This window comes from Spea bombifrons, chromosome 1, assembly GCF_027358695.1.
Source record: "Spea bombifrons isolate aSpeBom1 chromosome 1, aSpeBom1.2.pri, whole genome shotgun sequence".
In the NCBI taxonomy this organism is placed as follows: Eukaryota; Metazoa; Chordata; class Amphibia; order Anura; family Pelobatidae; genus Spea; species Spea bombifrons.
In genome coordinates, this window is record NC_071087.1 from 117567866 (window position 1) to 117578261 (window position 10396).

Below are 10396 nucleotides of genomic sequence, written 5' to 3' on the forward strand. Positions count from 1 at the left end.
GTTTTTAGAGTTTGAAGCACTAGAGATAGGAGTCGCTGCTATAAATTTTGGTTGTGGTACATGGAAAACCTATTTTTCCGCTCTTATCACAATTTTTAATTAGTTATGTAACGTTGCCTCACGGCAGAAGAGTTTGTATTGATATAAGCGAGGTGTCGATATTAGTTATGTTCCATTTTCCCCGGACTTACGTTATAATGACATCACTTCCGGTTTTAGCTATCTTCCCGGAGGCCCTGCTTCATAGACTATTAGTTTCTCGGATCCTCGCATTATATTTTGGTTGGTTTACAAAAAAAGTGTTTGTCGGCTTTCAGTCGTACCACATGCCTTCCAACGTTAAAATGGACAAAGTGGGACAGTTTTGCTTTAGTGAATAGAAGCAGGGCTTCCCTTGGATATTAAGTGGCTTTGATATTGATATCATTAATATTATCTGTTATTCACATGGTGCCAATTTACACAGCACTTCTTACAATATATCCATTCAAGGGGTATGACAAAACAGGAACTGACACCAAGACTGTACCCTATAGATTAGGTAGAGAGGGTCCTGCTGAGAGAATAGGGTATAGAGAAATGTAGGACATAGCGAAAGGAGAGAGATAGTGCTGTAGATGGATGTCTGAAGTTTTTAATCTAGAGAGAATAGGGCATGAAGAAAGGGGGAGATAGTCCTGCATGTGAAACTTGCACTTGCGGATTCTAAGCTTCTCTGAAGACGTGAGTTTTGAGATTTTTCTTTTTTTCTGGAAGTTTGGTGAAAGTGAGCTCCAGAGCTATGGCGCGGCACGAGTGACGTCTTGGAAACAGTTTTTATTGCATCAATTATTATAGGATTAGTAAGCTTTTTGCCGTGGGAGGTCCGAGCCAGAACAGATTGAAAAGTTAAGGCTCCCCTGTCTGAGCACATTCACTCTGGAACCAACCCAAATTCATATCCTTTTTGACATGCATAAACATTGCAGCTACATGTAGGACTCGCAGATGTCATCGATAGATGCCTTTAAATATTGGGTAGATGACTGTTAGCAAAGGTTGATATACAGGGATATAAATGGTTAGTTTACTAGATTCATTAGTTTGTTGATCTAGTGAAGAATCAGATTCATTTTTCAATGAAACAATTTTTCCCCTTTTTTTGAGGCACAATTAGGACCTTTGCCTTCTTCGGGGTCAACAGCAAGGTTGAAGTTGAAGGACTAGTGTTTTTTTTCTCAACCTAAATTACTATGTTAAGTGCTTTGGGGGAATCCACTATGCATTTGGTATCCTTCCCCGCATTCAGCCATTTGGATTGCAGAAGATGCATTTAGCTAAATGCTCCATTGGTGGCTTGCATGAGAGGTTAAATAGGGGGATTAAATCGACTGCCGTGCGAATACGCACAAAGAGCTGCCATTCACTTCAAGTCGAGTACTTTCCTGCCGGCAATTGGCTGCTTCAACACAACCAAACCTGGCGCAAAATAAATTGCCAATTAGCAACAGGAAAGATCTCCTATTGAAACCAATTGGACTTGTTTCTGCACGTGGAGTCGGATTAGAGTCAGCAAAGGCGCTAACGGATGCTTTAGTGTGTTAATCTTGGTAGTTTTCACCGTCCCCTTCTGGTAGCGATATGGAATCTGCTGATACTATATTACGTTTGTGGCTTTCAGGACAGTAGAGCACCGCAGTATACATACACATAACAGAGACTAACACTCACTTCTAAACTACCTGATTGTATGCTTGTGTGTTATTTCAAAGTCACTTTATTGACCCATGATAACAATTTTTATGAGAGCTGCTACCAGCCTTTTTATTATCCAGAAACACCATTCTATAAGCATATTGTTTGGGTAAATAGGCGTGTTGAAAGGAGCAATTGGTGGCTTAGGTAGATTTCGTATATAACCTGTTTAATACTATATACCAGGACCCAGTTTCAAGGATCTGGACCCCTCGCTCAGCCCGCCCCTGCTGCTTATTCCTACCTGTTTCTTACCAACAGGTAAGAGTTTTATTACTTAAAATGCTTCTTGGAAAGAGTACCATTTTAATTCCTTGTGCTCTTGCCCATTCCTATATCTACATAGCCCCCTATGTTTACAGCTGCCATTGCCATATTAACATAGTATGTGTTTAACTTGATCGTTCTCAATACCCACTTACACTATATGGACACAAGTATTGGGACAAACCTCTTAATTATCAAATTCAGGTGTGTCAATCAGACCCATTGTCACAGGTGTATAAAATCAAGTACCTAGCCACGCAGTCTGCATTTATAAACATATGGAAAAAAACAGGGTAATTCTAAAGAGCTCATTGAATTCCAGCATGTTACTGTGATAGGATACCACCTTCACAATAAGTCATTTCGCAAAATTTTACTTCTGACAGATATTCTACAGTCAAGTAACTGGTATTATTGGAAAGCGGAAGTGTTGAGGAATAGCAACAAGCTGGGTCACCGAGTGCTGAGACGCATGGTGGTAAAAGTTACCAACACTCTGCTGATTCCATAACTGGAGAGTTCCAATAATCTTCCACTGGTATTAATATTATCAGCACAAAAACTGCGGCAGGAGCGTCATAGAATGGGTTTCCATGACCAAGCAGCTGCATGCAAGGCTCACATCACCAAGTACACCAGGGGTGGGCAATTAATTTTCCCATGGGGCCACATGAGAAATTGGAATGGTTTTAGAGGGCCAGACCTCTACAAACTACAAACTCCGAAGCCTTGTCCATTTTGTTAACTTATGTGCTGTTTAATAAAGTTATTCAAGCCTACGTCATTGGTAGAGGTGCTTGAATAAGTAAGGCCTGAATAACTATTAGCACAGCACAGAAGTGAACAAAATGAACAAGGCTTCGGAGTGCATACCGTATTTTTCGCTCTATAAGACGCACCTGCTGATAAGACGCACCTAGATTTTAGAGAAAAAAAAAGGAAAAAATATTTTGAGCTAAAAAATGGGCTAAAATATTTATTACAATAACTGAATAAGCTATGAACACAGTAAGACACACGCAGTAAGACACACACAGACACAGTAAGACACACACAGACACAGTGAGACACACACAGACAGTGAGACACACACAGACACAGTAAGACACACACAGACACAGTAAGACACACACAGACACAGTGAGACACACACAGACACAGTAAGACACACACAGACACAGTAAGACACACAGACACAGTGAGACACACACAGACACAGTAAGACACACAGACACAGTGAGACACACACAGACACAGTAAGACACACACACACAAACACAGTAAGACACACACACACAGTAAGACCTCCCTCCCTAACCCCCCTTCTCAGTATCTCCCCTCTAACTCCCTAACCCCCCTTCTCAGTATCTCCCCTCTAACTCCCTAACCCCCCCTTCTCAGGATCTCCCCCCCCCGCCCCGGTCACTTACCTTAAACTCCTGTGTTGGAAGCGTGAGGCGTTTGTCTCGGGTGCCGGCGCTTCACTGCTGATCGCCGGCGTCTGACGTCATATGCCGGCGCCCAGCGTAAAGCGCCGGCACCCGAGACAAACGCTTCCAACACAGGAGTTTAAGGTAAGTGACCGGGGCGGGGGGGGACACCGGACTCATTGGTGAGTCACCAGGACACTCTTTGCGGGCCGGTCCGAGCTATTCAGCGGGCCGGATGTGGCCCGCGGTGCTTTGCCCAGGTCTGAAGTACACAGACAAGTGTCAGATCATGTGGTGTAAAGCACCTGCCACTGGACTCTGGAGCAGTGAAAATGTCTTCTGTGGAGTGACGAATCACGATTCTCTGACAATCTGATGGGCAAGTCTGGCTTTGGCGGATGCCAGGAGAACTTTACCTGCCTGACTGCATTGTGCAAACTCTAAAGTTTGATGGAGGAGGGATAATGGCATGGGGCAGTTTTTCAGGGGTTGGGCCCCCTACTTAAGGGAAACCTTAATGCTTCAGCATACCAAGACATGGTTTCACAACTGACAAATCTAGCCTTGACAACACAAAAACACCTTATGTTATCAACCTAATTTGAAAAACCACTTTACACCATGTATGTTTTTGTAAAATCTTTATTACCATTAAAGATGGGGCAGAAAGCGATAACCAAAGTCCATAAGATTACAAGCCGATGCTGCACCTTCAGGAGAAGAAAGAAAAAATGTTAAAGAAACTTTACATTGAATTGCCCCAGAGTGCCAACTCATGAAGTGCATTTGTAATTTTATCACTTGGATTTAAGCGCTCCCCAGACTTAGACTGGTTAAGTGTTTCCTCGTACACCTGTGCCCAAGGCACAAATAAAGCAAAAGGCACCTTGGATCACAAGGACAAATAATGTCTGCCTTGTTTGACACCACATTCATGACTTAATACAATAAATGGGTAACACAAAGGCAAAGGTACATTTTGTATAGTCCATATCACATAGTTCACTACAACAGGACAGTTTCCATAAAATTTGCCTTTACAGTCCCAGCAATAAAATATTTACATTTAGATTGCACAACTACACGGAAAGCACAGATTACTCGAATGTCTTCCACAAGTCCACATTATGCTTACAACATTTTCACATTTAGCTATCCAAGAGAATGTTCGCTACTCTTTAAAACAGGATTACAGCTACTAAAAAGATTGTCTGAAAGGAGTCATTGGCGTCAGTGTAGTTCTGGGCCCCATCCAGCCTAGCGCTATACACTACGAACTGGATTTATCATAAATGCAGCCTCCTGTGCATTCAAGGTACTTAAATATAAACAGAAATGTTACACAAATAAGGTAGTTACCTTTGTTGCACGCTTTCTTCTGCCAGCAGTCCCTTTTCCATATATCTGGTAGAAATAAATTCAGCAACACAAGATCATTCTAAGCAGGTACTTTTCATCTACCATTACATGTGCCAGTTATTCCATTATAGCCTACTCTCCATATGCAATGGGTGTAAAGACACAATCTCTCCATGAAAATAAATCATGGGCAAGATGGTAATTAAAGAGGACAACTATAGAGTCATCGGTGGGAGAGAATTACGCTTTTCAATGATCATACGTTTAACAAACTGCTCTGTGGAATGCTGCAGGTAGACTAGCAGCACTAGGGCCTCTGAGTACTGTACTACTATCCTCACACTATGAAAGGTATAAAATCCTGTGTAACTTGGCCAAAGGACAATAGTTCCTACAAAAGTCATGACTGTTCCAGATGCATGCCACCTAAGGAAATTCCACTGAAATCCTTACTAAGGCCACACATGGAATTTATATATGCCTTTTCAGACACCACATTCACCACTTAAAAATGAATGAGCAACACAAAGGCACGTCACACCCGAGACAAGCATGACTTACAATATGGCAAAAAAAAAAAAATTACCTTTATTTCTAAACGTGCAGCGATCAAGACAGCTACTGACGGCATCCCCTTAACAGAAAGAATGTTAGCACAACATAAAATACGTTTGTTTTTTTATTCATGGGCCAAGAAAATACCAGCCTCCAAAAGGTAACACCATCAGGCCATTTGTAAATAAATACATTTCCAAGAGTTCTTTCTAAAGATCACACAGAGTCAGAGTTTAATGTAATTTTCTTTTTTATTGTTAAGATGGAGCAAGCCACATTTGAGAACTTAGTCAAAGAGACCAAAGCCCATATCGTCATCTGATTCTTCGGACTCTTCCTTTTCCTCCTTTGCAGGTGCAGCAGCAGCTGGTGTAGCAGCTGATGCTGTAACAGGGGCAGCAGCAACAACGAAGGCTGATGGATCTGCCAAGAAAGCCTTGACCTGAAAAAAGAAAATGGAATCTAATTACCCCTAATAATTACATTAAAATAAAAAGAAAGCTACAATCTGGGGGGCACAATGCTGTTACTAGCCACATAAGAAAGTGTTCTGCAGGCAATGGTTACCCAAAAGACCATTTTATTACCAGTCTACACAAATTATGAAGCATCAACAGGCCACAGTATAATAATCACCTGGACTGGTATCTCAACTGTAGCATGTTAACCATTTACCAATATCAGTTTTGTACTGTGAAAGATGCCATGTTATCTACCTTACTAGGGTAAGCTTACCTATACCCTGAAGAAAAAAAAACCCAGTTTGCTAGTAAAACAAAATGTTTTCCTAAATGACCCCAGTGCTTCCAGCAACCTATTCCATTAGTCCATACACTACTAACATTACAGCAGCCTCCACAAATTTTGCCTTACCTTCTCAGCCAATGGAAAGCTGTAGTCTGTTTCCACCGCAACAGCCAGAACCCTCTTGTAGCCATTAATGACGGAGTGAGGAACTGAAGCAATAGTGGGATAGCCAATCTGAAGACAGACACTTGCCACATTGCGAACACCCTACAGGAGGAAAGAATACATTGAAAAATGCTTAATAACACCTTTTTATATAGAAAATGTATATTTGCTTTGAAAGAAATATGGCATTACCTCAAGGAAACGAGCATGCAGGGCCTCCTCTGTGATGTCCAGCACCTCTGGGTTATATATGCTGCCATTGTCATAAACTTGCTGGATGATTAACCCAAAGGAGAAGGGTGAAATGTTCAACATGTTCAAGAGAGTGGCTTCGCTGGCACCCACTTTGTCTCCGGTCTTAATCAATTGCACATCACTCTAGAAGAGATAATACAGCCGATTTAAACAAACTCATACACTTATTCCACTGGTTTATGCAGTACACTATACGATGACCAAGGAGAACTGCTCCAAAACAAATCCAAATTAATTTGTGTTTGTGAATATTTGTGCGAGGTCACAGGCAAATGCCCAGTAATATTAGCTGCAATGCATTGAAGGTAAATAAGCAGCCTGCCGTGTACACAATCAACTCGCACCATAAAGACACTGGCATTTCACAATGGGGTACAGTCCTTTTAAGGTTACATGATAACCGAAGCCTCTTCATTACCTTTAATGAGACTTCACCTCCGGAGAATACATTACATTCCCAGTTCTCACGAACTGCGCGGCCTTATAAACGAGAGGTGAGCCGTCCAGGTTTTACATCTAAAGTTTTCAGTGCCCAGATCTAATTTGCCACTAACTACTTAGAGAGGTGGTTCCTTTATAATTTTAGCTGACAACACCCGTGTGTTTATTACTTAAAACTGATCTTTAGCAAAGCCTGCACTCACCAAGATTTCAATGGTGCCTCTGGAGATTTTCGTGGTGATTCCCAAAGCTTGGAAGAAGGAGGTCTTCTCAGGGCCCAAGCCAGTGTTCTGGGCTGGCACAGTGACTCCGCAAGGAGCAATGGCTCCAGCACGAGCAGAGGCAGGCACCTAGGGAAAAATATGATTATTATAGTTTATTTACTTCTGCAAAATATTTTACATAAGAAACCAACAAAAAAAAAAAAAAAAACACCTCACCTTGTTAGCCAACAACATGTCTCTAACTTCTGTAAGATCCTCCTTTGTAAAAACAAAGCCAACATTTCCCTTGATGTGAGGGAGCAGCCTGGAGAGGAAAAGATTATAGGTATTAATGTGACACATTAGAACACGTAAACGCCAAAGTGAGCTAGGCACTGGCCACAAGCTTGCACTCACTTTTCCAGAGCAGGGTTATTCTCCAGGTGACCACGGATAGCTTTGCGCATCATGGTGTTCTTGCCCATCAGCACAACAGCTTTTCCACGCAGGGACATACGGATCTGTTGCATTTGTTTGGAACCAACGTTGTCCGCCCCCACGATAAAGCATTTTGGAAAATCATCCAGCAATTGCTAGAGTAAAGAAAAATCATTTGAGACAAAAGGAACTCTTAATATTTACTCAAGACATTGAAAGCAATTTGCTCAGCGGCACATACATACTAGATATCTATGAGTGGATACATACATACATTCACACGCAACGTCAACTCTCACAAATCCCCAAAACTTACAATGATTTTCAGAAAGTAGTTGGACTTCCACGTAGCCCTGTCTTCCCTGGGCATCTTGTCAGTGCTTCCAAGGATTGCCTCAAAAAGGGTTTAAAGACAGGATATTCCTGAATAAAAAAAATAAAGTGACAGACTAGTTAACAAAACATATCAGCTTGATCAAATGCTTTGCTCTCTGAAAACCCTCTTTTTGGGAAGTGTACAACCTTTCTTCCTAACACCCTCAGCCATCATCCTAATCAAACCAGAACAATCAACAACTTTGACAGATCATCCTATCAACTCATCCCCATCCAAGCAGTCCTCTCCTACTGTTTCACTTCCTTCCCTCAACCACCAACTAGATTGTAAGCTCACTAGAACAGGGCCCTCTTCCTTTCTACCAGTTTGTTATTATGCGTGACTTTAAATTATCCCACTGATTAAAACAGCGCTACAGAATCTGCTGGCGCTATATAAAGGTAATGTGTTTGAGGCACCCAGTAAACTAATCCACAGTCCAAATAATCACAGATGCTTGAAGGAAGTATTCTGACTTTTTAACGGCGTCTCCCCAACGCAGACTTAGTAGAACAGTGAATGAATAAGCGCTTCAGTATATAGGCTGATGTGACAGAGGGTCAGATAGATACATCTGTTGCAGAGCAGACTCTCTTTCATAGTGTAGTTAATAGCGAGCTGTCAGAAGCGGGCCCGTATTGCGCATGTTTCACATTCCGCTGCAGTACATTTAGTCACATTTACTACAACGTTCCGGTTAGAGTGTATGTTAGTGACCCCGGGCCCACTGCTGGACAATACAAATCCACAATGGACTATTTACGCACATGGGCTATAAGCCCCTTTGGTTATAAAGGTACCGGAAGATTATAAAGGTTGTACGATAGGAGCACACGCTCCCGGCAAAGATGGCGAGCAGGGCCACGCGAAAGTCACAGTACATGTGCCACATAACACTAAAGGGACGAAAGGCTTCGCACATTCGTGTGTAAACGAGACGCGTAGCGTAAAAATCTGAATTTATACCGGGATCAAAGTACAGAAACAGAGCGCCTCTTATTCGGGCCTAGACTCCCGAACTAACGCACGCACGTACCTCTCACAAGGGCTCCGGGAGGTAAAAGGGAGCGCACGAAGAGAAGGCGAATTTTATATGACTGAAATGCAGCCAATCAGCGTGTACGGGGAAAGGCGGTAGCAACTTTCATTGGTTGCTGCTCGTGAAGCTGAGGCTTACGATTGGATACACGTCATGTCACACACAATCTGGCCCATTTCTTTAAAGGAAAAGGATCCTACACTGTATCGTCGACTACTGTGGAGAGCGCCACCATGGTGAAGAAGCGTGTAATACACACCAAAGACGTCTTTTACAGTTTTTTTTACAGTTTTTTTTACAGTTTTGCATTTGGTGTTACTCTCTTAAAACAAATAACAAGCAATCCATCAGGAAACCATTAAAATAGTTGGGTTCCCCGGGAGAGTTTTTCCAGTCATATTAGAGGTGCATAAAAAAAGTCAGGGCATTGTAATTAGCATTCCAAAAATAATCACCATATCTCCAATGTGTCCCTTTTGTACGCAAATCCCTCTTTCCTCTCCTGCCGTTCCTCTTATGAAATGTTTAGCGCGGCATGCTTGGCAGATACGTACATCCCAATGTTCTAGATTTTAGTACCGTAAAAGTCACAATTATTACCCATTGCACAGCGCTACGGAATTTGATGGCGCTATATAAAACAATAATAATAATAATATCAATGGTTGGAAAGGTCATAAGAATGAATACATAACATAATTCAAATTATAGAAGCAAGAGGTGAGGAGGCCCCTGCTCAAGCTTACAATCTAGAGCAGGGCTGGTGCAAAGATTTTTGTCACCATAGGCAACACCTCATTTTGCCGCCCCTTTGGCTCCACCGATCATACACATGACCCGCCCTCCTGCGCAGTGCTGTATCTGCAGCGAGAAAAACAAGGCAACTGCCTTGGGAAGTACATTTCGGGGGGGGGCGGCAAAAAACGCTGCCCCAAACGCGCATCGAACACCCACTGTAAGTGTTCCAGTCAATGGCGCGCGCCCGCGCAATTTCTTGTGGGTGGCGCCGTAGGATCCAATTGAAACTCACTGCGTTTGCCGCCGGATTGTCTCCCACATGCAGACAACGAGGTGTCAAGTCGCTGTATGCCTTGAATGAATCCTGAGCGGCGCTGCCACAACACGTTGCTGGTAATTAGCAATAGCATATTGTTTTACCCTTTTAAATACATGCCAATTGTATGTTTCCTAAACCCATTATCCCTGCCAGTGAGGAAAAATCCCTTTACTATCAGCTTTCTTATGTCTAACGTGATAACATAATCAATAGCGCTAGCAAATAAAAGGGAATGAGCAAGTCATGGAGTAAAAGGTGGTAAATAGTTCCAGCCTAAAGGGTTGAATTTACACTTTTCATTATTTTATTTAAAGATAAGTCGGCACTCGG

The 10396-nt window shown here is 42.3% G+C and overlaps 1 protein-coding gene and 2 non-coding genes across 3 annotated transcripts; all 3 read right to left on the reverse strand.

Annotated features, from left to right (window-relative positions):
• Positions 1-4057: 4057 nt before the first annotated feature.
• Positions 4058-9047, reverse strand: RPLP0 (ribosomal protein lateral stalk subunit P0). The gene is made up of 10 exons (XM_053469873.1): positions 9007-9047; positions 7911-8017; positions 7574-7749; positions 7394-7481; positions 7157-7303; positions 6450-6635; positions 6219-6359; positions 5377-5787; positions 4791-4835; positions 4058-4141 (listed from the first exon to the last, which is right to left on the reverse strand). The coding sequence occupies exons 2-8, from the start codon at positions 7962-7964 to the stop codon at positions 5632-5634; spliced, it is 948 nt and encodes a 315-aa protein (XP_053325848.1). The 5' UTR covers positions 7965-8017; positions 9007-9047; the 3' UTR covers positions 4058-4141; positions 4791-4835; positions 5377-5631.
• On the reverse strand, positions 4267-4400 carry LOC128468461 (small nucleolar RNA SNORA13). Its single transcript, XR_008345843.1, has one exon. It is a non-coding gene; the product is annotated as a small nucleolar RNA SNORA13 (small nucleolar RNA).
• LOC128468468 (small nucleolar RNA SNORA13) lies at positions 5195-5323 on the reverse strand. The gene has a single exon (XR_008345844.1). It is a non-coding gene; the product is annotated as a small nucleolar RNA SNORA13 (small nucleolar RNA).
• Positions 9048-10396: the final 1349 nt, after the last annotated feature.